The sequence below is a fragment of the Jaculus jaculus genome, chromosome 12 (genome assembly GCF_020740685.1).
Source record: "Jaculus jaculus isolate mJacJac1 chromosome 12, mJacJac1.mat.Y.cur, whole genome shotgun sequence".
NCBI lineage: Eukaryota > Metazoa > Chordata > Mammalia > Rodentia > Dipodidae > Jaculus > Jaculus jaculus.
In genome coordinates, this window is record NC_059113.1 from 32,242,255 (window position 1) to 32,269,892 (window position 27,638).

The window sequence follows — 27,638 nt, forward strand, 5'->3', positions numbered from 1 at the left end:
AATGGGCACACCAGGGCCTTCAGTCACTGCAAGTCAACTCCAGACACATGTACGACTTTGTGCATCTGGCTTACGTGGGTTCTGGGGAATTGAACCTGGATCCTTTGACTTGTTAGGCAAATGCCTTAATCGCTAAGCCATCCCTCCAGCCCCAAATATTTTAAATCTATTCTAATTCTAGTAACTTAATGAAACCCAAACATCTAAATAAATAAGCTATTAAGTACAGAAAAACCATTCCAAAAAATGTTTGTAATTACAATAAATAAAGAATCCTCCAAGTGTTGCTGGCAACAATTACTTGTCTATTTCAAACTAGAAAACAGAGGACTCAAAGTGTTCCTCCACCACACAGTATTGAGAACTGTGTTGGGCAACAAATATGCAAGCTGCTCTGATCTGATTACTGCACACTGTGGACAAGTACTGACAGGTTACACTGTTCTCCATAAACGTGTACATTTATTACGTATCAATAAAAGTAAACTGCTTTTTGTAGGGAGTGTAGCTCAGCGGTTTAGCTTGCCTAGCGTGCAGAAGACCACAGATTCCATCTCCAGCACTGAACAAAAGTAAAAAACAAAAGAGACCCCCAAAAATATGCTTAAAAAAAATTCAAAGGCTGGAGAAATGGCTTGGCGTTCAAGGTGCTTGTCTACAAAGCCAAAGGACGCAGGTTCAATTCCCTAGTGCCCACGTAAGTGAGATGCACAAGGTGGCGCATGTGTCTGGAGTTTGCTTGCAGTGGCTGGAGGTCCTGATGTGCCCATTCTCTGTATATATGCCATTCCCTCTCTCTGCTTCTTTCTTTCTCTTAAATAACTAAATAAAAACAAAATATTTTTAAAATGTCAAGCAAGGGGCCGAGGAGACAGCTTAGCAGTTAAGGCACTTGCCTGAGAAGCCAAAGGACCCAGGTTCAATTCCCCAGGACCCATGTAAGCCAGATGCACAAGGTGGCACATGCATCTGAAGTTCATTTACAGTGGCTGAAATCCCTAGCATGCCCATTCTCCCTCTTTATCAAATAATAAAATAAATAAAAAGTCAAGCAAGTATACAATCTACATTTAGAATAACTTATTTAAAATAAAAGGTGTTTTGAGTGGGTGTGGTGGTGCACGCCTTTAATCCCAACACTGGGATGCAGAGGCAGGAGGACTGCCATGAGTTCAAGGCCACCCTGAGATTACAAAGTTAATTCCAGGTCAGCCTGGATCAGAGTGAGACCCTACCTCAAAAAACCAAATAAATAAATAAAAAGTGTTTTGATAAAGGGGATTAAAAAGTCAGAGGAAGGCGGACGTAGTAGCACACACCTTTACCCCAGTACTCAGGAGGCAGAGGTAGGGGATCCCTGTGAGTTCAAGGCCACCCTGAGACTATGTAGTGAATTCTAGGTCAGCCTGGGCTAGAGAAAGACCCTACCTCTAAAAAACAAACTAATAATAAAATAATATAATATAATTAAAAAGTCAGAGGAAAGAGCAGAGAAGCAGCCAAGTGCCAAACCAAACAAACAAAAACTCCACCAAAATCTTCACCTGGCCATACACTAAATTAAAACAAACAAAGTGAATGTATCAGCAAACAGTAATGAGAATGGAGAGTTGAAAGTGGGTTGGTAAATCAATAAATCTCTCTCTCTCTCTGTAGCTAAGATCTAAGTTCAAAGTGAGAGAGAAGCTAGAAAGGCTTTACCCAAAGTCAATGCCAGGTCAAAAGAATCAAGCCCACGTGTTCCTGTTCTCAGCTAAAGGCTTGTACGTATAAACTGCTGCTTCTCCAGACCTGACCAAGGACGGCCTGTCCCCCAACCCTTTGGGGAACTAAAATCTGTCGGGTGTGCTGTGTCTTCAGTGGATAGGCCTTCCTGGGAACAAGCCAGCCTGGTCCTCCATGTCAATCACGAGGCTGAGACATTCTATCCCAACTGGGAAGATGCACAGAGGGCTTGGGGACCGATGTGTTAAGTTTTATTATTAGGTCAGCCTGGGCTAGAGTGAGACTGTATCTCAAAAAACCAAAATAATCATCATCATCATCATCATCATCACCAACAACAAATAAGTGAGATTTAAAAAAATATTCTCAAATAATGAAGCAGAGTTTAGTGTCTAAAAGGTGACTATAGGGGCTGGAGAGATGGCTTAGTGGTTAAGCGCTTGCCTGTGAAGCCAAAGGACCCTAGTTCGAGGCTCAATTCCCCAGGACCCATGGTAGCCAGATGCACAAGGGGGCGCACGCGTCTGGAGTTCATCTGCAGTGGCTGGAGGCCCTGGCGCGCCCATTCTCTCTCTCTCTCTCTGTCTGTCGCTCTCAAATAAATAAACAAACAAACAAACAAACAAAGGTGACTATAGGTTTGAGGTCCTTGGGACTTCCTTTGGAGGAGCTCAGAGGTGGGGAAAAACAAAGATGCTCAACATGTGGCTGTTCTTTTTCTAGAAATGATCCAGGCCTAACCTAGAGCCCTCCTGGTCATCACCACTTCACTTTCTCTTGGGTTCCTAGCATCCCCTCCTTCCTTTTCACATCGATGGGTAAATTGTATTTTAATACTCTGATTAACTCGGATTAACTTAAAATATGTAACACTAGTAAACAGTCTTTTTCAATAATCCCTAAAGTTGCAGTTGTAGAAACAACTATAGCCAAACATCCCTCAAAGTGGTCCACCTTACACACAGAAAGAAAGCAAAGAATTCCTACCTCATTTTCAATACCGCGGGGCTGTGAAATTTGTTCATCGTTGTTTACTGGGCCAACGCAGTCTTTGAACTATCAGACAAACCAACAGCGTGTTTCTCTTCAGCACAACTTGATATTTCTGAATAAACCCAAATTATTTCAAAATGGAATGGTTGACTCCAGTTTCACCAAAGCTGTGACACTAAAATGGGCCAACCCCCTTTCAAATTTTAAACAGAATATTCCACAACAATTCCACTAAACGCTTCATTTCTGCCTCTCGCGCATGCCATTGCTCACAGGTGCTATCAATGTCTTCAACACAGAGGCATCCAATCACCTTCCCCATTCCAGCTAGTCTTTTTTTTTTTTTTCGAGGTAGGGTCTCACTCTAGCCCAGGCCAACCTGGAATTCACTATGTAGTCTCAGGGTGGCCTTGAACTCACCGTGACCCTCCTACCTCTGCCTCCCGAGTGCTGGGATTAAAGGCGTGCGCCACCACGCCCGGCTTCCATCTAGTCTTTCATGTTCACAGATGTGCTGGTTTGATCCAGGTGTCCCCCATAAACTTAGGTGTTCAGAATGCTAGGTCCCCAGCTGATAGAGATTTGAGAATTAACACCTCCTGGAGGAAGTGTATTGTTGGGGGCTAGCTTTAAGGGTATTATAGTCAGTTTCCTTTTGCCAGTGCTTGGCACACTCTCCTGTTGCTGTTCATCTGATGTTGGCTGGGGGTGGGGAGGGTCATATCCACCCTCTGCTCATGCCATCGTTTCCCCCTGCCATCGTGGAGCTTCCCCTCGAGCCTGCAAGCCAAAATAAACCTTTTTTCCCCCACAAGCTGCTCTTGGACTGGTGTATTCTGCCAGCAATGCGAACCTGACGGCAACAACAGCCCGATTCACCCAGAGAAGCACAAGCCACCCAGGGCAGGCAGCTATCACAGGGGCCTCGTTATGATCCCATTTTTAGGTTGTCCAGTCACCAAAGACAGACTTTATCTAGAAATCAACTCTGCAAGAAAAATACACCTACTGAAAGCTAAACCCCCTCACCAAAGCTGTTTCGCCACCACCATCACCTACCCACACACAGGCTGCTCTCCGCCATGCTCATGGTCTGCTTCCATGCACGCTTGGGACAACCTGAAGCCGCATGGGGAAAACCAGCACCAAAAGGATCACAGGGCCGGCCAGATACTCAGGATTCTGTAAGAAGTTCCAACTCAACGCAGAAGATGGCAAACTCCTTCTGTAATCATCCTGGCTTTGCAGGCCACTCAGCTTTATCACAACTACCCAACACTGCGGCCACAGCAGAAGAGCAGCGGAAGACAGTAAGTAAACACACGGGGCACCAAGGACTCTGTGCCCATTACAACACAGGACCCTGTTCACCAAAGCAAGTCGTGGCCAGCAGGCTGTGGTTCACTAACCCTGAGACTAGAAGTTAGTGCAGAGCTCTCGACAGAGGAAATTTACAAAAGCAGAGAACCCAACATAGGAGACGAGGAGCGCGCCTGGCAGGCTCGGGGACAGGACAAGAACGGGCGCCTCACGAGCACGGACAGGGGACTTACCTTTACGAACACCGCTGCCGCCACTGCCACGCACATTAGCAACAGGAAACCCAGTTTTCCTTTGTTGAATTGTTTTAGCAGGAAAAATTTTGCCCAGTCCACCTTGGACTGGCTGTTGGGAGGGTATCTCAACTTGTTGGCACCTTCTCCCTTCAAACTTTTTAATAAACAGGGACGTTGGTGAGAGAAAGTATCAAAGGTGTGTTTTCCATGATAAGCTCCCATCCCACTGGAACCTGGAATAAATGGAACAGACGAAGGCTTCACCGTCGGCAATCCTGGCTGCTCATCGGGTCAGCACTGACCGAGAGAGCCTACCTGAGCTCCTACTGCAGGAGGACGGGTTCCCAACCTCCTTGCCAGCCACTTTCAGGAAATGCCACCTGTTCCCTCAGCACAGCCAATGTCCCTTTCATCAAGGATGCTTTCTAAGAGAAGGGCTGGGTCATGCAGCCCTTCTAGGACTGTGGCTCTCCTTTACACCAAGAAGTGTGCCAAGTGTTCAAATGGGCTCTCTACAAGGGATCACCATAACCCTATGGTGCTGTGCGCCCCTGCCCAGTGGCAGACAGGGAAAAGGAGCTAAGAGAGTGTGCCCTTACGCTGGCCAGCATCGCAAGGTTAGTAAAGGACAAGCTACGCTGGAATCCATGTCGGCCTGATGCTCAGTGCCATGTGCGTGCTTTTCCCGTCAGTCCATGTAGCTTTATTTATCCATTCTCCATTTATTTTCTTCCTCCAGCTCCCGGCCAGTAGCCAAGATCAAGGTGACAAAGCTACACAGCCGGGTGAGAAGAAGCAAGCAAACATCTCCACCCTGGAGGAAGCCACGCTCCGTGACCGCTTTGCTAATTCGCCATGTGCATGACAGTCTGCCAGGGGCTCAGGGAGAAGCAGGCACTGGGCAGAGGCGAGGCGACAGCTCGTGTGGTGTGTGAGACGGTGATGGAAGCCGGGCGAATGTGGGGCAAGGCTGCCAGTGAACCACCACTGTGTGGGTGGCAGGTGAAGGTGTGGGAGGGGATCCCTCAAGAAGCCGGAGCAGTTCAAAGAAGGCTGGAGCCAGAAACCTCACAATGAGGGGAGACAGCAAGAGGACAGCTGAAGTCAGGACCACTCAAGGAAGGACTTGGAGAAGCAAAAACAAACCAAAACCAAAACAAAAACAACCCCCCCCCAAAAAAAAACTTAAAAAGAAAACAAAAGGTAAGGAATTGACATGAAGATGGGACGTGTTCTTCTAGCAGTCCTCGGTTTAAAACAGTAGAGGTTTAAAGCAATTTTAAGTAAAATCCCAGGACACTTCAGAGGGGTTTTCTGAGGAAGAGGAGGTAGTGATTCTCAAGCACATCTGGAAAAATCGGGAAATAACAAAGCGCTGCTCCGGTGAGGGGAACTAGTCTGGGTGACTATGCAGGTTTTGGACACAGGACACTGAATGTCAGTCCTGGGGTCGGCTGCTTACTAGTGACTAGTCTCTCAAGTGCAGGGACACAACAGTCCTGAAACGTAGTCAGCCCACAGTGAATACTGGATACAAAGCTAACTGTAATGAAGACTCTGGTTCCAGTGGCGGAAAGAATGTAAGAGCCAAAGGAAGTGTAGGACTCCTTACGACGTGCTCCTCCAGACACAAAATGGCCTGGATATCCATGGCCTCACAGTGCCTGACACTACCTACACAAGACCATCATAAGAGGAGGAAAAGATCATGACATCAAAATAAAAGAGAGAGTGATTGAGAGGGGGAGGGGATATGATGGAGAATGGAGTTTCAGAGGAAAGTGGGGGGAAGGAGGGTATTACCATGAGATATTTTTTTATAATCATGGAAGTTGTTAATAAAAATTTTTCTTTGAAAAGAAAAAAAAAAAATCTTAAGAAAAAAAAAAAGGCTGGTTCTAGCCCACAGAAAGACAGCCGGAAAGACAATGAAACCAAAGATGAAACCTTAAGAATTATCCAAGTGTGTGCTTTTATTGAGACCAGGTAATGTAAGGATTTTTTTTTTTTAATGGTCTCTGCCTGTCTTACTCTTTCAAGGAAAAAGACAGTAGATTCTAACTCATGCAATACCCATAAATAAACCTTACAGATAAAGGTTTGTTTGTTTAAATTAGAAAAGCCGGGCATGGTGGCACACACCTTTAATCCCACTACTCGGGAGGCAGCAGTAGGAGGACTGCCGTGAGTTCAAGGCTACCCTGAGACTCCATAGTGAATTCCAGGTCAGCCTGGGCTAGAATGAGACCCTTCCTCAAAAAACCAAAAAAATAAAATAAAATAAAATAAAAATTGAAACCATAAAAATCTAATAGTATGAATTATCTACATAAATGTACCATACTATATGATGGAACAGTATGCAGGTGCTAAAACAGTATAGAAAAAAAATGTATATATAAAATGGGATATCATTTTGAATAAAATATTGAAGTATCTGAGTCTATGTGTGCTTAAATTGCAAGACATATGCCTGGAGTCTTCACATAGCGGGGTTGGGAGTCATTTAAATTGCTATTGTTTTTCTAAACATTTTTTATTTCTTAAAATATTTTATTTATTTATTTGCACTCAGAGAAACAGAGCAGAGAGATAGACACAGAGAGATAATGGGCACACCAGGGCCTCTAGCCACTACAAAGAACACCAGGTGCATGCACCACTTTGTTAATCTGGCTTTATGTGGATACTGGGGAATCAAACCTGGGTCATTAGGCTTTGTAGGCAAGTGCCTTAGCCACTGAGCAGTCTCTCCGGTTCTAAATGATTTTTATTCCCTTCTCCTCCTCCCTTCCTTCCTTCCTTCCTTTCGTGAAAGTAGAGGAGTTTATTTACCCTGGGGCCAGAGAGCTTGAGATAGCTCTCCAAAGAAGCCCTGGCCCCAAGCTGCTTTTTATTCTTTTTAAAAAATTTTTATTAGCATTTTCCATGATTATAAAAAAAAATATCCCATGGGAATTCCCTCCCCCCCCCCCACTTTCCCCTTTGAAATTCTATTCTCCATCATATTACCTCCCCATCTCAATCATTGTTGCTTTTGATTCTTTAGGGTACCTTATCTTTTCCAAGTTTTCATTATCATGAGGATTTTTCCACATTTGGGTATTTTGTAATGTTCCTACTAGACAGCAGAGAAGGCTACCAGCTAAGTTCCAAAGAAAACTATGACTAAATCATCTCAGATGGGGAGAAAGAAGCATGTCACATCAGAAGAGGAATGGCTAGGACAAAGCTGTGCCCACAGTGCTTCCCTAAGAATGAATGTCTTTTTGCCCATCCGCTAGAGGACACCAGTCTTAGGCTCCTCCAGCTAAGCAACGTGCAAGAGAGGCCTCCCCTCCCCACAGAGGCCCAGGGAGCCAGTGCAGGGAGTGCTGATGACCTCAGTGTTCCCTGGAGTAAGAACAAAGGTACAGCAGGAGACGCTCTTGGTGCTTCCTGGCAGTTGAAGCCTTTCTTTCACCAGACCTCATTTAAAAGAGAGAAAGGAAGCCGGTGCACGCATTTAATCCCAGCACTCGGGAGGCAGAGGTAGGAGGACCTTTAGAAGGAGCCTGAGTGAGACCCTACCTTGAAACACCAAAAATAAATTAATAAAATAAAAGAGAGAGAGGTCTTACTAATTAATGTGAGTTCTGATTCTTGGTCCCCATGTCTTCTAAACCTAGGAGCGCATTATCAAGTAAACTGAGAACAGTGTCATCTGAGCTGTGGCCAGTGCTCCTGAGGACGGAGAGTGACAGTACAGATTCACTCTGGGATGTGAGGTGGGCAGAAATCAGGCAAACTCCTACCAATGGGGTGGCTGGGGAGAGCTGCTCTCAGGAAAGGACAAGCGCACAGGCACCCACAGAGTTAAGTAGTGGCCAGCGTTCCACTGTGCCTACAAATGCCTCGTGAAATGCACTCAGGCACATTTACAATGAGCAGGAGGAAGGAAGACTTACCCACACCTCCAAAGGGCAAAGAATTAAGAGTAAAGTGCATGATGACATCGTTGCCCGTGACACCGCCACTGGACGTCTCCTCAATCATCTGCTTGATGAGCTAAGTAAGGAACAGACCAACAGATGCAAAAAGTACTTAAGACTAGTTTTAGCATCATTTTTTTTTTCTTTTTTGAGATAGGGTCTCACTGTAGCCCGGGCTGACTTGGAATTTACTATGGTGTCTCAGGCTGGCCTCAAACTCACAGCAATCCTCTTCACTCTGCCTCCCCAGTGCTGGGATTAAAGGCATGTGCCACCATGCCTGGTTAACATCATTTTCTTTTAATTTTATTTTTTTATTGACAACTTCCATAATTATAGACAATAAGCCATGGTAATTCCCTCACCCCCCACATTCCCCTTTGCAGTTCTGCTCTTACTGTATCCCCTCCTCCTCTCAATCAGTCTTTTATTTTGATGTCATCATCTTTTCCTCTATTATGGTCTTGTGTCAGGCACTGTGAGGTCATGGATATCCAGGCTACTTTGTGTCTGGAAGACTGCACTGTATGGAGTCCTACCCTTCTTTTGGCTCTTACATTCTTTCGACCACCTCATCTGCAATGGACCCTGAGCCTTGGAAAGTGTGCTAGAGAGGTTTCAGTGCTAGCATCATAATTTTAAAGAAATAAATAGTTGGCTGGCATAAGACCTATTTCACCAGGGCACCATAAGCCCTTGAGAATTCATTGTAGTGAAAGTCAAGTCTGGGCAGTAGTGACCTCTGGTAACCCACTGTGGAGAACTTCTGTCCACCCAGCTGCACCTTGCCAGTAGACTTGAAACTTCGGGGTTCCCAACATTATCTACAGTCGTTTGAAATGACAGATCGCCATTCTGTGAACAGCGGGTCTTTAACAGGCCCTGAGCGTTTGAAGCAGCTGCCCCTCCCCAGTGCTGCGAGCTGCGAAGCCGTCCCGACCCTGCAGCCCATCAGCACACAGCCTCCAGGGCACACCTGGCGAACAAGTTCCTTATACCCACTGGCCCCTCTTCTTGTTCTCGTAATTTTCAGAAGGACTCTGCCCTCATATGCCCACGCTGCGAGCGCAGTTGTCGTTTAGTGATATGAATGAACAAGCTGTGAGGAAAGAGGCAAAGCCACCTACCCAGCCAGGGGACATAATTCCATCATTGTAACAACAAGTAATGTAACCTGGGAACCTAAAACCATCTGTATGACAATGCCAACGTTTGTCTTCCTCCTCCACATGAGCGGCTGGAAATGTACTGAGGCCTGGGGGCAAGCTCTTACACAGTCATGCTCTGTGGGTTCATGTCACAAAGGCATGGAGTGTTGTTCATACAAGCTTCCCAATTAAACAGGAGATGTTTGTGAGTCAGGATCCTTGTGACACTCACCCCTGTGGCTCCAAATTAATCCCAGGGAGCAGGGGAAAGGGTGCCATAATAACCTAAGGCCTCGTTACCTACAGCAGCAGTGACAGATACAGTCATGCTGTAAACTTTGACACACAAGTAAACTATCATGTTTTGTTCTGTTTTTTTTCTTCAAGGCAGGGTTTCACTCTAGCACAGGCTGACCTAGAATTCACTCTGTAGTCCCAGGCTGGCCTTGACCTCATGGCAATCCGGCTAGCTCTGCCTTCTGAGTGCTGGGATTAAAGGCGTGCGCCACCACATCCACTTTGTTTTATAGCAAAGAAGAAAGCTGCCCACTGATAGTTCTCTCTAAAACTTACCTTATTGTTATGAGAAAATATGTAGAGGGCCAGGGGTTTTTCACGTTCATTTATGAAATGTATGGCTTCATCTGCATTTTTCACTGGCACTATTGGAAGAACTGGTCCGAAAATTTCTTCTTGCATCACCTTAGCTTCAGGATCAACATTAGTAAGTACAGTTGGGGCTAAAAATAAATAATAAACAATAAACAAATAAACAAACAAAACCCCCACAGTCCCAAGTATGTAATTGTATCATGCAAATATTAAGACTCCTCAGGGACTCCTTGTTCAAAACAAGACACTGCTATGCACTCAAAAATATTTATTTAGCAGGGTGTGGTGGTGCACGCCTATAATCCCAGCACTCGGGAGGCAGAGGGATTGCCATGAGTTCAAGGCCAGCCTGAGACTACAGAGTGAACTCCAGGTCAGCCTGGGCTAGAGTGAGACCCTCGCTTGAAAAATCAAAAAAAAAAAAATTATTTACATTTAACCATTATCATAGCCGTGCGTGTGTGTGTGTGTGTGTGTGTGTGTGTGTGTGTGTGTGGTATATGGTGTGGGGTGTGTGTGTGTGTGTGTGTGTGTGGTATATGGTGTGGGGTGTGTGTGTGTGTGTGTATGTATCTTTCCACAGACAGGTCTTGCTGGGAGCACAGATAGCTCCTCTGTTAATCAATTAACATTTTTTGTTTGTTTTTCAAGTTAGGGTCTCACTCTAGTCCAGGCTGACCTGGAATTCACTATGTAGTCTCAGGGTGGCCTTGAACTCATGGTGATCCCTCTGCCTCCCGAATGCTGGGATCAAAGGCATGCGCCACCATGCCTGGCTAACACTTTTTATTTATTTATTTTTGGTTTTTCAAAAAAGCTCAGTCTGACCTGGAATTCACTATTTAGTCTCAGAGTGACCTTGAACTCACAGCGATCCTCCTACCTCTGTCTCCTGAGTGCTGGAATGAAAGGTGTGTGCCACCACGCCCGGTGACTAGCTTTTGTCATAACTCTGTTGAAGATTAAGACAACATAGCTGGCTGGACAAGCATCCCTGAGCCCCAGTTCTGTGTACAGTGGAGAAAGGGCACAGAGAGGAGGAAAGCAGATTGCCAAAGCAGCTGTGCAGTGACTTACAGCACCCATGCCAATATAAGCCGCTGATGAGCAGCACTCAGACCCGCTTCGTGTGGCCCAGAGGCACGGAGAGGTCAGACACCCTGTGTGTAGACAAGCTGGACCCTGCACTGAAATGTAATATGACAGGAACAAGCTGACTCTTCTCTGAACCCCTAGTTACCACTAGGGTATCTTAGCTTAAGAAAAACCCTCTGCAGTACCACTGTGCCCCAAATCCACTGCCCATATCCTCATTAGATCACAGAACCAATTTGGTTTGAGCCCCCAAATCTTCTGCACCATCATGTGTTCGGGAGAAGTAACTTAGCTCCGGCTCAGAGAAAAGTCCCAATTAGATCAAGCTAATCATGACAGCCCTTCCTCTTGCCATTGATTGGCCTGGAAATGGGCCAAGCTATCAGCTGGAAGACAGGAAGGACAGCAAGATCAAAGAACTGGAGGACCCCTCTTTCCTGTTTTAATGTTTGCACAGCACACGGCACACGTGTGGAGGTCAGAGAACAAGCCTGGGGTGCTTCTCCTCTCCTACCTTCTTGGGAGAGTCTCTCTTGACACTGCTGTTTGAGAACGTGCTCGTTCTCCTGACTCCACCTCTTGCTGCCATAGGCACACAGAGATTACAGGCGCATGGGCCACTTTGTGTCTGGCTTTACCTAGGCATTGATGATCAAACTCAGGTCACTGGCAGGTTTACACGCAAGTGCCTTTAAACACTGAGCCATCTCCCCAGCTCCAGAATTGGGGAATTTCTGATGGCATTACATAGCCACTGAATTATTTAGTCCAGGAGAATCTCATAAAAGAATAATTTTCTCCTTATGTAAATCTTTAAAAAAAATTTTTTTTTGGTAACAGTTGGTAAGAAAGGACAAGTAAAACAATTCTGGGCAGCTTTTTTGCCCACTAAACGTAGCTATGTTTCTTCAGTTTCTTGTATGTCATCTTAGAAGATTTTATTAAACATTCCAGGTCACAAGGGTAGGGATTTAGCTTAGGAGAAGCGCACTTGCCTAGCATGCACAGGTTCCATCTCCAGCACGACATAAAACAAAACAAAATTCAAAATAATACATATTGGTGGCAACAAAATGCATGCAGTAGGTAAATAAGAATAAGGTCAAGCATGCTAGATTAAAACACTATTTCTTAAACAGTTCTGCATTAGCTAATTGTGGAATTCTGGTGAAACTCTTTCTTCAGGATACATTCCTATCCATGAATGATAAATAATTATATGAAACCCTATTCATCTCAGGCTTTGAGAAGAAAAATAAATAAATAAAATATTTGTAAAAGCAAAAAACCCAATGCAACACAGGTGGTATTATTAAACAAGTATGCACCGTGAGTTCAAGGCCACCCTGAGACTACCTTGAAAAACAAAACAAACAAGCAAACAAAAAAATTCCCTTTAAAAACCTTTTAAAATTAATGTATACATACTTGTTTGTTTATTTATTTATTTATTTATTTACTTATTTATTTATTTTGAGGTAGGGTCTCACTCTGGTCCAAGCTGACCTGGGATTCACTATGGAGTCTCAGGGTGGCCTCGAACTCGCAACGATCCGCCTACCTCTACCTCCTGAGTGCTGGGATTAAAGGTGTGCGCCACCACGCCCTGCTGGGAACTCTTAATACACTGCTGGGAGGAGTATAAACTAGTAAAGGTACTGTGGATGTCAGAATGAAGGCTTCTTGAGCCACTAAAACTAGATCTCCCAGCTATATCACTCCTAGCTATTTACCCATAGGAATCCAAGTCATAGACTTGAACATCAGTATTTATTTTGACAACATTTACAACAACTATGCAACCAAGGTAGGTGTCCAACAACAGAAGCATGGGTAAAGAAAATGTGTTTCATAAATACAGTGGAATTTTTTTTAAAGCCATAAAGAAAACAAAGTCAGAAAAATGGATGCAACTGGAGCTAGAGAAATGGCTCAGAGGTTAGAAGCTCCTGTTTGTATATAACTAAGATTAAGTGAATTAAGCCAATCTCAGAAAGACAAATGTCATGTATTCTCTCATTTGAGGTTCCTAGATTTCATACAGGTGCATGAAGGGGGGCAAAAGGAGCTAATGAGAGGAGGGGAAAGAAAAGGGAGTCAGGTATACAAGGTGGATAGTACACTAGAAAGTAGTATTTTAGAGCTGAAGAGATGGCTCAGTAACTAAGACACTTGCCTGCAAAGCCTAACAACCCAAGTTCGATTCCCCAGGACCCATGTAAAGCCAGATGCACAGAGTGACATATGCATCTGGAGTTCGTTTGCAGAAGCTGGAGGCCTTGGCATGCCCACTTTATGTCTGTCTCTCTCTTCTCTCTCTGCTTGCAAATAAATTAAAAATATATAAAAAGAAAGCAGTATTTATTTATTTTTATTTATTTAAGAGCGGGAAAGAGGCAGAGAGGGAGAGAGAATGGGTGCACCAGGGCTTTGAGCCACTGTAAATAAACTCTAGATGCATGTGCCACCATGCGGCTTACATGGGTCCTGGGGAATCAAATGTAGGTCCTTTGGCTTTGTAGGCAAGTACCTTAACCACTAAGCCACCTCTCCAGCCCCAAGAAAGCAGTATTTTATAGTTTAATTACGAAGAACTATGTAACGGTTTATGTAAAATCAACATGTAGTATTGGTAAGACTTGCCCAAGTGCTATCAAACCATAGGAAAAAGTGAACTTCCATTACCTATGTAGCGTGTGGCCTCATCGGTCTCCCCACCAAAAGCTATTTTTTGTCCTTCAAGCAAACTTTTTATTCTCTTAAAATGACGAAGATTGATGATCCTTTCATAATCAGGAGACTCTTTTATATTTTCCCCATAAAATTCCTATTGGAAACAAGTTATTTGTCACAAATATCCAAACTTCAATTTCTTCAATAAGTTTATAATCTTCTCATATCCAAAACTGGCAGATTCCAACAACTTTAAGCTTTTAGACAAGTAAAGGGTAAGAAAATAAAATAGTTATCCCCTCTGAGAGTTAATTTTGATGAGATTCAAAATCACCATGGAAACAAATCTCTGGTCCTACAGAGATTTAAAAAATTTTTTTTTGGATTTTTATTTTTTGGTTTTTTGAGGTAGGGTCTCACTCTGGCCCAGGCTGACCTGGAATTCACTATGTAGTCTCAGGGTGTCCTCGAACTCACGGTGATCCTCCTACCTCTGCCTCCCAAGTGCTGGGATTAAAGGCATGTGCCACCATGTCCACCTTTTTTGAAGTTTTAAATTAGGTTCACTGAGGCAGGAAGACCTAACTGGGCAGCACCATTCCATGGACTGGTATCAGGGGCTGAACAAAAAGGAGAATGTGAGCTGAGTGCAAGCTTCCACTGTCCTCTGCTTCCTGACTGGACTGAATGTGACCAGATGCCTCACACGCCTACCAAAATGCCCTCTCAGCCAAGATGGACTATAACTTCAAACTGTGAATCAAAACAAACCCTTCTTTCTTTAAATTTCTTTTGCAGGTATTTTAATGTCACGGCTTATCTATCATTTTCTGTAGTTTCCTGCAGAACATTTCCAAGTTCCTGCAGCTCTCTCCAGTGTATACAGATGATGAAAGCCGGTATCAGGAAAGGGTCTTTCTCTGTATCAGGGCCAGCCACCTGCTCACACATTGGTTGTCTCTACATGAAATAAGCTGGGCAGCTGCAGCAAGGACTCTGATCTGAGCACGTTGCCATCTTGCTCTTTGCCGAAGGAGTTTGTCAGCCTTTGCTGTGCTTTGGTGGCTTGTTTTCTCTGGGATGTTAGTTGCACTAGTCATAGATAACACTGAAATGACTCACGGATCAAAATGCAGCCTTGCTAAATGACGAAGAGAAAACCATCCCAATAAGGATACAATCAATATTTACTGTATTAAAAAAGCAAGCTGGGTGTGGTGGGACACACCTTTAATCCCAGCACACGGAGGCAGAGGTAGGAGGATCACTATGAGTTTGAGGACAGCCTGAAACTACATGGTGATTCCAGGTCAGCCTAAGCTAGCACAAGACTCTACCTCAAAAAAACAAAAATAAATAAATAAGAAAATAAGAAGAGGGGCTGGAGAGATGGCTTAGCAGTTAAATGCTTACCTGTGAAGCCTAAGGACCCTGGTTAGAGGAGTGATTCTCCAGGACCCACGTCAGACATACAAGGTGGTGCATGCATCTGGAGTTCATTTGCAATGGCTGGAGGCCCTGGCATGATCATTCTCTCTCTCTCTCTCTCTGCCTTTTTATCTGTCTGTTGCTCTCAAATAAATAAATAAAAATAAATCACAAAAAAATTTTCAAAAAAAAATAAAAAAGAAAAGAAAAAGAAAACTACCGGGCTGGAGAGATGGCTTAGTGGTTAAGGCACTTGTCTGCAAAGCCTAAGAACTCACGTTCAAATCTCCATGTCCCACGTAGCCAGCCGCCCAGTGACACAAGCGCACAATGCTGCACAGGCACACGGGGGGGGGGGTGCATGCACCTGGAGTTTGCTCGCAGCTGCTGAAAGCCCTGGTGTACCCATTCTCTCTCTCTCTACCTCTTTCTCTCTCTCAAAAAAACCAAACCAAACGAGTCAGGCGTGGTGGCGCACGCCTTTAATCCCAGCACTCGGGAGGCAGAGGTAGGAGGATCTCCGAGAGTTCGAGGCCACCCTGAGACTACATAGTGAATTCCAGGTCAGTCTGAGCCAGAGTGAGACCCTACCTCAAAAAACCAAAAGAAAAAAAAAAAAAAAAACCCAAACCAAACAACCAAACAAACAAAAAACGGGCTGAGGAAATGGCTTAGCAGTTAAGGCATACATGTTTCTGGGTCCCAAGTCCAAGGCCACTAATACTGATTTCCAGGCTGAATGCATCACAGATATGAATCAAAATTTTGGGGGGCTAAGGACTGGAAATTTATTTTTAAATGGCTAATTCTTCTAGGATGTGGGTTGGCCAAAACCCCCTATGTTAAAGCATAAATGCTACAAAGGTAGTCTGAGGGGCTCTTATTCCTTTGAAATAGATTCATCACCATATTCAACTCAGTACTTCTCTGATTTCCAAGTTTTTGTTTGTTTGTTTGTTTTTGTTTTTTAAATCTCAGTTATCTCTATCCATTCTCTCTTCCATCTTATATTTCCTGAGTCTGGTGGACTTTCAAGTTCTCTTGTCTGGATCCATGCTTACTCTCATTACTAATGTCCAATTCCCACGTCCCCCTATCTCCCTCAACTTCCTGAGACAGAGTTTCAGTCGCTGTTCGTACATCATTCTCTGGTACCCTGGATCCTGTCTTCTGGTGCCCAGTTAACACTGATCAAGTTGTGCAATAATTTCTTTCCGTAAGGAGCTTAGACACTTCTTCCCTCCATGGTACTCAGTACCCCTGGTCATCCCATTCCCCTCTACCAACTTGAATTCTCCATTTTCTTCAACTCTCAGCTTAGTTACTAGCACAAAGCCTTCCTTCATGTACCCTAAAAGATGGGATAACTATTTGTGGTAGTTTGAATTATTTATGTCCCACAATAGACACAAGTGTTTTTATTAAAGCTGGAACTTGGATTTCCAGCTGCCTAGTGGGAAGAAGTGTCACTGTGATCAGATCCTGGGGTCCAGCCCTATGGTATTGCTGGGAGCGGATCTGAATTCCAGACTAAGGTATGCAGAGTGCTTGAGCTCTGCCTGGGGTTCTTGGTGTGTGCTTGCGTGTGGTGGTGTTGGCGGTGGCCTTTCCTCTTTGTGTGGATTTGCTAAAGGGGTCAGCCTCTTCCACCATCAAGGAACTTCTCTTGGATCTGTAAGCCTGAACTAAATCCCTTCCTCCCATAAACTGTCTGCTCTGGAGATTCATCCAGGCAGCATGGGCCTGACCACGACACCATCTATAGGATACATGCTAAGCAGGCAATTACTACACCTTTTCACACTATTGGCCTTCTCAGGTACTCTACATACATTAGAACTGATAATATTAATTAGTAATGACCAATATGTCATAGGGTCTCCAGTTGTATTTCAAGAAATTGGCAACATTCCTTCAAAATTACAGTCACCATGATTTAGATAGCTTTCTTCTTTAAGGATATATCTCAACTAATTATCAACAAATCAACTAGATAGTTTTAAGTGGATTTACATCGGCCTTCAACTAGACATTCTATAAAATGTACCATAGAGGGCTGGAGAGATGGCTTAGTGGTTAAGGCATATGCCTGCAAAGCCAAAGGATCTAGGTTTAATTCTCCAGTACCCACATAAGCTAGATGCACAAGGTAGCACATGTGTCTAGAGTTTATTTGCAGTGGCTGCAGGCCCTGGCATGCCCATTTTCTCTCTCTCTCTAGTAAATAAATAATTTTTTTTAAAAAAGGTATACAGAGCATTTTAAATTAGCCATTAAGTTAATTCGGTCCCATATGCTACTGGAATTTTCTTTGAGTGGTGGAAGAGAATTTGCTGCCTGCAAATAGTTCATTTGACTTTCTTCTCACTGAAATTGGTGGCATGAGAAGTGTGAACACAGACCTTCACAGTGTCCTTAATCCTCTGCACGATTTGATCCTGGAGGGTGGCTTCACACAGGATGTAGTCAGGAGCAATGCAGGTTTGGCCACAATTCATGAACTTTCCCCAGGTTATGCGTCTGAGGACAAAACACACAGAGTAAATACATAATTTGCATTGGTTACTGACTTTTGTGTTATTTAAATGGTTTCTCAGAAAAAAATGGTTTTGTATATTTTGTTGGTAATTATTAACAAACAAAACAAACAAGCGGGGCATGGTGGCGCATGCTTTTAATCCCAGCACTTGGGAGGCAGAGGTAGGAGGATCACTGTGAGTTCAAGGCCACCCTGAGCTACACAGTAAAATTCCAGGTCAGCTTGAGCTACAGAGAAACCCTACCTTGAAAAGCAAAACAAAACAAACAAACAAAATAAACCCCACAAACAAACAAACAGAAACCCTCATTTCTAAAGCAGGTTGTTGGAATTTAGAACACATTTTATTTTTAAAAAAATGTGTAGCCCAGGGCGGGAGAGATGGTTCAGTGGTTAAGGCACTTGCTTGCAAAGCTCGACAGCCCATGTTCAATTCCCAAGTGCCCATGTAAAACCAGATGCACAAAGTGGCATATGCATCTGGAGTTTGTTTGCAGCAGCAGGATTCCTGGAACACCCATCCATTCATATTCTCTCTCTCCTTGCAAATAAATAAACAAATATATTTTTAAAATGTGCATCCCAGGCTGGCTTCGAACTCCTCATCCTTCTGCTTCTGCCTCTTCAGCAATTTCCTGCCAGCATGACCCACCGCAGCTGGCAGAATATATTATCAAGTGAAGTAAAATATTCTATAGTGGCGAGAAGGTTCTTATGTCAGCCTGGAAAACAGCACCTGACAAGCAGTGAAGCCATTGTCTACAAGAAAAACAGCCTTCCCACACACTTTTCCCCTTCTAATCAAGCCAAAAGGGCAGCCAAATGACAACAGCTCAACTCAAACGCCACCTCTACAAACACCGAGTGCAGGTGCTACGGCAAGATGTGCAGGCGTGAAGTAGGACACAGCCTGGACGCCGCATCACCCTACTGCAAGTGGACCCTTCCCCTTCTGAAAACCTCCTTCCTCCGTATGGACAAAAGCTCATGACCACAACATGCACTAACTGAGGGTCTCTTTTTCTGGTAATCATGCTCTACTTACTTATTTTAACAGATTTGTTTGCATGCACATGTGTTTATGCTTAGCAGGGCTTCTTGCCATTGCAAACAAACTCCAGATGTATGTGTCGGTCTTTGCACCCAGCTTTACGTGGGTACTGTGGAAGCAAACCTGCACCAAGAGTGCTTGCAAGTGCCTTTAAGCCCGGAGCCATCTCCCCAGCCCAATTACGGCCCATTTACGAAGCCAGGAACCCTGACCTAACTCTTGGGAGAGACCCGGAATAAAGAGGCAGGGCTTTGTTATGCTACTTCTGAGGGATTCAATCTGATTTAGCAGAGAGAACCTGAACCTTTTATTTTCTAGTTCCTGGTTGCAGGATGGTATTCAAAGTTAAAAGATGAGTAATACTAGATTTTTGTTTTTAGTCAACAAAAGATCTCAGTTAAGAGACGAACATAATACCTTATCAAGGGAGATTTTAAAACTTCTACTAATACACACAATACTTTGGATTATGTCTTCCTGGATTTATGTACAATCTTGAGAATAGCAAGTATATTTCCAAAATTTCTAAGGGCATGCACAGGTGACATCAGGACCTATGTATGGCCTTATTTCTAGCATTGGCACTGAAAGACAGTCTGTAAAAGACTTCTGTTATGTCTGGAGCATGTCAACCACCAACATATTATCTTGGAGCTGTAAGGCCTTGGGGTTCAAGTGCAAAGGAAAACATCAGTCTATCAGGAAAAACTTCCATTATGCTGAGAAAAGCCTCGGAAAACCAAAGACAGTCTCACCTGCAAACAACATCTAGGTCACAGTCTTTATCAATGTAACATGGACTTTTCCCTCCCAGTTCAAGGGTCACAGGCGTCAGGTGCTTGGCAGCAGCTGCCATAACAATTTTCCCAACTGCAGTGTTTCCTGTATACAGGATGTGATCAAATCGCTGCTTCAGAAGCTCCGTGGTCTCCTCAACACCACCATTAATGACCGCATACAGGTCCTCGAAGAAAGACAAACATAAATCCTTGTGTGGCCAAATTGATCCCACTGCCCAACAGCAGCAATTTCTTCAATGCGAACATGTAGCATTCGGTAAAACCAAGAGATCAAGATCATCTCTTCAAGGAAAGATTGTGGAGGCGATCAAGGACAAATGGCAGACATAGAATCTTCTAGTGTCTGGGAACCATCAATTTACATGAAATTGACAATCCAGTATTTCTTATATAAGCTTGGCAATGAAGGCACAAATGAGAGCAAATGGGGGCTGGAGAGATGACTCAGCAGCTAAGGTGCTTCAGTGCGCACCTAACAACCAGGGCTCAATTCCCCAGTAACCAAGTAAAGCCGGAGGCACAAAGCAGTGCATGTATCTGGAGTTTGTTTGCAGTAGCTAGAGGCCCTGGTGCACCCATTCTCTCTCTTTCTCTTTTCTTGTAAATAAACGAATTTTTTTTATTTTTGTTTTTTTGAGTTAGGGTCTCACTAGCCAAGGCTAACATGGAATTCACTATGTAGTCTCAGGGTGGCCTCGAATTCACAGCGATCCTACCTCTGCCTTCCGAGTGCTGGAATTAAAAGCATGAGCCACCATACCCAGCTAAATTTTATTTATTTATTTATTTATCTGGCAGATAAAGAGGGAGAGAGAGAGAGAGAGAGAGAATGCCAGGGCCTCCAGCCACTGCAGATGAACTCCAGATGCGTGCGCCCCCTTTTGCCTCTGGCTAACATGGGTCCTGGGGAATCGAACCTGGGTCCTTTGGCTTTGCAGGCAAATGCCTTAAGTGCTAAGCAATTCCTCCAACCCATTTTTTTTTTTAAATGAGAGCAGCCGGGTGTGATGACACATGTCTTTTATCCCAGTACTTGGGATGCGAAGGTAGGAGGATTGCTGTGAGTTTGAAGCTACCCTGAGGCTACATAGTCAATTCCAGGTCAGCCTGGACTAGAGCGAAACCCTACCTCAAAACACACACACACACACACACACACACACACACACAGGTAGATAGGCTGGAGACATAGCTTAGTGGTTAAGGCATTTGCTTGCAAAGCCAAAGGACTCAGGTTCAATTCCTCAGGACCCCATGTAAGCCAGATGCACAAGGTGGCACATGTGTCTGGAGTTCCTTTGCAGTGGCTGAATGCCCTGGCACGCCCATTCTCTCTCTCTTTACCTTTCTCTCTCAAATAAATAAATAAAATGAGAGGAGATGGTAGGATGTGACCAGTGAAGTATATTGTGGGGTCATGTGGATGCTAAGAAATTTTGAGAGAAAAAATGGCTGCTGTTGACAGCTATAGGACAGCTGCATGTCTTTTTCTTGGCAGAGTGCTAGGATCCAACGCAGGGCTTTGTGTACAACAGGACAGTACTCTAGCACTTAGGCCGTGTGTCCTAATCTAAATGTCCTGTCTCTAGACAATGCAAGGCTAAGGCCACGATAGGAGACAAGTCGGGATCTGCTGGATGAACACCATGCACGGCATAGCAGTGAAGGACATGTGCTTCTGAAGTCCAGCTGGATGGGATCGGGGCTCTGCCACTGACTAGCTGATGTGACCTTAGGCAAGCTGCGGAACCTTAAGCAATCTTTGAGCCGTTACTGGAGGAGTTCACATGGTTTCTGTAGGGTAAGCTTTGCTATGGACTGTGCTGTTATTTGCAGCTGTTCTGAGAGAACACTGAGCAGCCACCACATGGGAAAGTAATGACTGAGGGCAAATGGCAAGGAAGCCTGGGAAATGTCTGAGGAATTCTGAACTGTCTGAAATACAAGCTGGCTCGTGGACTTCACGCTTCTATTTAATCTCTTGCTTTCTGAAAGGCTAATAACTGGTTATCATTCATACCCAATATATATTTCAAGTTTTTTTTTTTAATGAGAGTGTGTGTGAGAGAGAGAGAGAGAGAGAGAGAGAGAGAGAGAGAGAGAAAATTGGTACATCAGGGCCTCCAGCCCCTGCAATCGAACTCCAGACACACGTGCCACCTTTTGTGCATATGTGACCTTGTATGTTTGTGTCACCTTATGTGTCTGGCTTACATGGGACCTGGAGTGTCAAACATGGGTCCTTAGGCTTTGCAGGCCAAGTGTCTTAATAGCTAATCCATCTCTCTAGCCCTATTTCAAGTTTTAAACGTGATTCATCATTCACGGTGCTAACTAAAGCAGGTACATTATCATTCTCTCAATCTGGATACAATCAATGACTGAAGAGCTTCCCCCTGGTCAGGGGCAAAACAGGATCTTAATTCTCCATCTTCTGGCTCCAGGTCTTACATAATCCACGATACCTTGCTGTTTTCTATTTCATCCTTCTACACTAAACAACCATAGCTGCTAGAACAAAATTGTTTTATGGGCTACCATCATTGTGATAACAAAATAAAGGGAACAAAATGATTACAAGAGCCAGAGGCAGCCTCAGGGACATTATAATTTAATGAGTATAATAAAGCACAACATTTTAAAGAAGCCTTTTGATGAAAGCTAAATGGAGACTCTGCCGTGCAACGCGTGTGCGTGGAACTCAGCATTCACAAGTTCATGTTACACTTCCTCCCTGGGAAGAAGTGAACCTCTGAATCAGACAGTCATCAGTCACCCCATCACTAAGGACAGCACTTTCCCTGCTCAGTCTTTGATGCTTTCATATGTCTGCACTTTAGCCCAGAGTGAGCATGCATAATTGCTGGGCAATTCCACAGCATATGTAGGAACTTCTTTTATTAAGCCACTGTCAGAAGCTTAAGGAAACTGCACCCAGTTCTCTAGCCAGCAATGACAGGCACTGGCAGGAAAATAAAATGTGTGTTTCCCACAATAGACAGGTGTGTCAAAGACGGGTCAAGATATTCTTACCTGGTCTAAATACTGAGGGAGGAGCTTTGCCAAGATATTGGCCGTATTTTCACTTAGTTCTGAAGGCTTTACAATCACAGCATTTCCTAAACAAAGTGAAAAACAGAAAAATATCATTTAATACTTACGTTACTTTAATGGCTACCAAAATGATATTATGTAGGGAGTACAGGCTAAGTTTCAATTATTCCAACAGCTCTTAAAGCTGTCCTACCTTATAGTGAGCATAAAGGCTCTTTTCATTTTCTCCTTCCCAACTGCTAATCCTTAGTTCTCATTTACCTCCAGGTAGGTCACTGGCCCCATCAGCCCTTCATGCTCCCTGAATTTTCTATTACCTTCTTCCCACTTTTGCTCTTGGATTTTCCTCTGTGTGCCCTGGAATTACTGAGCGATTGGGTTCTATCAACATAAGCTGTTGATCGGCAGCCTCTATAGCAAGAAATTAATGTCTTGGGATTTGCTATACACCCAAGCTAGCGTTACTCACCAAACCTTTATCTGAATGAAGAAACTAGTCACACAAAGTCAGAAGGTTCAGCTAAGGGCATCAGAATACAGACGCTAGACTCCAACCTCTTGGGGCTATTGACTAAGATGCCTTTTTCTCTCAGGCTCATTCTCCAGGAACCTCAACAGTCATAGGCGTCTTCTCAGCAGATCGTGCGCATGTGAATTCTCAACGCACCGCTTGTGTCAACCAAAGCACACCACCGCGGAAGTAAACGCATCTAATTAGCTACTATCCTGAATTTACAACCAACGGAAGAGACTATGACCCTCTAAGAAAGGTGTAGAGACATAGAGAGGCACCCACCTGCAGCAATGGCTCCCACCAGAGGCTGCATGGTGAGGACGAAGGGGTAGTTCCAAGCACCGATGATCAGGACAAGTCCCAGAGGCTGAGGCTGAATATAGGCCTCATCCAACAGGGTGAACAGGTTCTTCTTAACCGGTTTCGCGGAAACCCATTCAGCAAGGTTCCCCAGCACAAAATCAATCTCCCCCAGGACCGTGATGACTTCCTGACTGTACGCATTCAATTCACTCTGGTATAAAAAAAAAAAAAAATCATAGTTAATCTTACACAATGAGTATGATATACATGGCCCAGGATTTCAAAAAATAAAAACCCTCAGGCCAAGTGCACCTGTAGCGACAACTGGCACTGCCAGACTACTTGCCTTGCCATTGCATGTTTTCCTGAGCACTTCAAGCTCTCAGCTACAATCTCAATAATGTTGATATCTTACTCTTTAATATATCCAATGCCTCTAAAAGCTTTTTTTTTTTTTTTGAGGCAAGCCCAACACACTGGGCTTTTATTTTTTTTCTCATTTATCCAACACAATTTTATTTATATAATATTTAGCATATAAATTATTTACATTTTGACCTGTTCTACCTCTTAAAGATACAAAGTTCAGAGCTGGAGAGATGGCTTCGTGGTCAAGGCACTTGCCTGCAACTGGGCTTTTATTTAAAAAATTTTTTTGTTGTTTTTATTTTTATTTATTTATTTGAGAGCAACAGAGAGTAAAAGAGGCAGAGAGAGAAAGAGAGGGAGAATGGGCGTGCCAGGGCCTCCAGCCATTGCAAACGAACTCCAGACACGTGTGCCCCCTTGTGCATCTGGCTAATGTGGGTCCTGGGGAACCGAGCCTCGAACCGGGGTCCTTAGGCTTCACAGGCAAGTGCTTAACCGCTAAGCCATCTCTCCAGCTCTGGGCTTTTATTTTTTAACGTGAGAGAGTGAGAGTATGCATGCGGCACACATGAGAAGAGAGGGAGAGACAGAGAGAATTGGTATGCTGGGGCCTCCAGGCACTGTAATTGAACTCGAGATGTGTGTGCCGCCTTGTGCGCATGTGCGACATTATGCCCTTACATCACTGTGCATCTGGCTTACACGGGACCTGGAGAGTTAACAGGGGTCCTTAGGCTTCACAGGCAAGCACTTCAACCGCTAAGCCATCCCTCCAGCCCAATCCTCTCTATTGATCCAAGCCCTTTTAAAATTTGGCTTAAATATTTCTTCTTCCAGGAACACTTCCTTGACTAGTAACCGCCTGCCTTGATCACAAGCATCTGGCTTTACATGGGTCCTGGGGAATCAAACCTGGGTCTTGAGGCTTTCTTTCTAAGCAAGTGCCTTTAACCTCTGAGCAATCACTCCAGCCCTATACTCTTTTAACTGTGTATGTTCTGTTTTTGAGCCAAATTTAAAATCCTCAAAGGTGCAAACATTTTCCTTCCTTCTCTCTCTCTGTTTTGTTATTATTATTATTTTTTTTTTGAGGTACAGCCTTGCTCTAGTCCAGGCATACCTGGACTTCACTACATGTAGTCTCAGAGTGGCTGGAATTCACAGTGAACTGCTTACTTCTGCCTCCAGAGTGCTGGATGTGCCACCACGCCCAGCCCTGGCTCCATTTCTTTCTTTTTGCTTTTTTTTGGGGGGGTCTGTGTGTGTGTGTGTGTGTGTGTGTGTGTGTGTATTTTTGAGGTAGGGTCTCACTCTAGCCCAGGCTGACCTAGAATTCACTCTATAGCTCAGGCTGGCCTTGAACACATAGTAATCCTCCTACCTCAGCCTCTCCAGTTCTGGGATTATAGGCATGAGCTTCCCATGCCCAGCTTACTGTATTTCTCTAGCAATTCTATACATTATAACCACATACATAAGATTTTTGATGCTTACAGAATGAAAGATGATACATAAGCTTCTTAAATCTTAATCATCCCATCTTGTTTATTTACTATCACTGGCCCCTTCCACCAAAAAATACTCTAAAGGAAATCTTACAACTATTACTATCACTACAACTACTGTTACCACTCCTTGAAATACTCTTTAATTGGGGAAGGGAGAATCATAAATCCAAGAAGGCTTTCTTATGCCTGGAACAGAAAACAAAGATGAGGGTCAGGCGTAGTGGCACACGCTTTTAATCCCAGCCCTAGGAGGCAGAGGTTGGAGGCCTGCTTTGAGTTCAAGGCCACCCTGAGACTACATAGTGACCTCCAGGTCAGTCTGGGCTAGAGTGAAACCCTACCTTGAAAAAAACAAAACAAGAAAGTCTTGGGCTGGAGACACGGTTCAGTGGTTTAGGCACTTGCCTGCAAAGCCTAAGGATCCAGGTTCCATTCCCCAGCACCCACGTGAGCCAGATGTACAAGGTGGTACACGGGACTCTAAAGTCCGTTTGCAGTGGCTAGAGGCCCTGGTGCACCCATCTCATTCCCTTGCTCTCTTCCCTCCCCCCACTTTCCTCCCTCCCTCAAATAAATAAATAATAAAATATATTTAAAAAATTGTACGTCTTTTTACAAAAAGGTAAAGACAAAGTTAAGGTGATGGTGCAGCAGTTAAAGGTGCTTGCCTGCAAAGCATGCCACCCTGGGTTTGATTTCCTAGCACTTAGATCAGCAAGCATCTGGTGATTTACTTGCAGTGGTTGAGAGACCCTGGTATGTGCAAACCCACAGACACACATGCAAATAAATAAAAATACTAATTAAAAATATTAGCCAGTGGAGGGATAGCTTAGCAGTTAAGGTATATGTCTGTAAAACCAAAGGACCCAGGTTCGATTCCCCAGAACCTACGTTAGCCAGATGCACAAGGAGGCACACGTGTCTGGAGTTCATTTGCAGTGGCTGGAGGCCCTGGTGCACCCATTCTCTCTCTCTCCCTCCCTCTTTCTCTGTCAAATAAATAAATAAATAAATAAATAAATAAATAATATTAGCCAGGCATGGTGGCACATACCTTTAGTCACAGCACTTGGGAGGCAGAGGTAGGAGGATCGCCATGAATTCAAGGCCACTCAGAGACTACATAGTGAAGTCAGCCTGGGCTACAGAGAGACACTACTTTGAAAAACCAAAAGAAAAAAAATTTTTCTATTTATTTGCAAGTAGTGATGAGAGACAGAGACAGACAGACGGACAATGGGCATGCCAGGGTGCAAATGAACTCCAGACGCATGTATCATTGTGTATCTGTTTTTATGTGGGTACTATGGAATTAAACCCGGGTCATTAGGCTTTGCAGGCAAGTGTCTTAACTGCTGCCCCATCTCTCCAGCCCCCAAATACTAATTTTTTAAAATGTAAAGACAAAATGAAAATAACTTTACAAGAGAACACAGGGCAATATATTTATACCTTACACGCCATTTTAATCCTTGCCACGTAAAACTTGCTTCAACACAGAGGGTGATCATTTGAAACTAAGACTATCCCAGAATGAGTGAGCCAAGATTTGTATTGCAACAAGGTCCCCAGGTGAAGGACGGTGCAGCAAAGTTTAAGGAGCAAGTACCTGATCGTGCACAAAAATCATGAAAGGAAAACAACAGTTTCCTCCCAAAACCACTACAAATAGAAACTGCAAAGTATAAAAAGTCGAGAAACAAGCCTGGAAGGAGGGGGGAAAAAATTCTGCGCTGTATCAAGCTGACAGATTACTGAAATCCAGAATATCCAAAGAGCTCCTAACACACCAGAAGGGAAAGGACCATACATACACCCGAAAAAAAGGGGAGGGGGGCCAAGAATAGAGCAGGCATTTCGCAGATGAGACACACTCCAGGCCAGAAGCGCACTGCGCAAATCCAACAGGGCTGCCACTAAGCAAGGCCAGCGGATCGGCAAAGAGCGTTGCTTCCTCTGTAAGCGTGACCCCCAAACTCCTGCGAAGCAGGGGTGAAGGAGGGGCGCCACCCCCCACCCCCGCCCCGGCAAACGCCAAGGGCAGAACCCGTCCGCGATCGGCGGCGAGGGGCAGGCGCCCGCGCCCACCTTGCTCAGGTCTCGGGCGAGGGCCCCCAGGATGTCCTCCTCGCGCTCCTGCACCATCCTCCGCAGGGCCTCCAGCTGCTGCCGGCGGAAGCGCAGGGGGCGCGTCCGGCCCGACCGGAACGCCTGGCGCAGCCGCTGGACTTGGCGCTCCATGGCCGGGGAGCCGGGGATGGAGGCCGGGGCGGAGCCGCGGGGCGCTTGTCCCTCC

At 44.5% G+C, this 27,638-nt stretch overlaps 1 protein-coding gene across 3 annotated transcripts in view; it reads right to left on the bottom strand.

Moving 5' to 3' along the window:
* The window catches only part of Aldh3a2 (aldehyde dehydrogenase 3 family member A2), a 30,872-nt gene extending 3,234 nt beyond the window's left edge, over positions 1-27,638 (bottom strand). Inside the window, exons 1-10 of one of the 3 annotated variants that reach the window (XM_004669062.2) lie at positions 27,431-27,638; positions 23,442-23,673; positions 22,625-22,710; positions 19,547-19,755; positions 17,604-17,721; positions 13,786-13,927; positions 9,967-10,133; positions 8,222-8,321; positions 4,272-4,507; positions 2,713-2,830 (exon numbers count right to left, since the gene is read on the bottom strand). In XM_004669062.2, the coding sequence (XP_004669119.1) occupies positions 2,747-2,830; positions 4,272-4,507; positions 8,222-8,321; positions 9,967-10,133; positions 13,786-13,927; positions 17,604-17,721; positions 19,547-19,755; positions 22,625-22,710; positions 23,442-23,673; positions 27,431-27,583 (1,527 nt within the window). In that variant the 5' untranslated portion in view covers positions 27,584-27,638 and the 3' untranslated portion in view covers positions 2,713-2,746. The remainder of the gene's footprint in view (positions 1-2,712; positions 2,831-4,271; positions 4,508-8,221; positions 8,322-9,966; positions 10,134-13,785; positions 13,928-17,603; positions 17,722-19,546; positions 19,756-22,624; positions 22,711-23,441; positions 23,674-27,430) is intronic. The other 2 variants (XM_045131681.1, XM_045131682.1) reach the window with 2 other exon arrangements.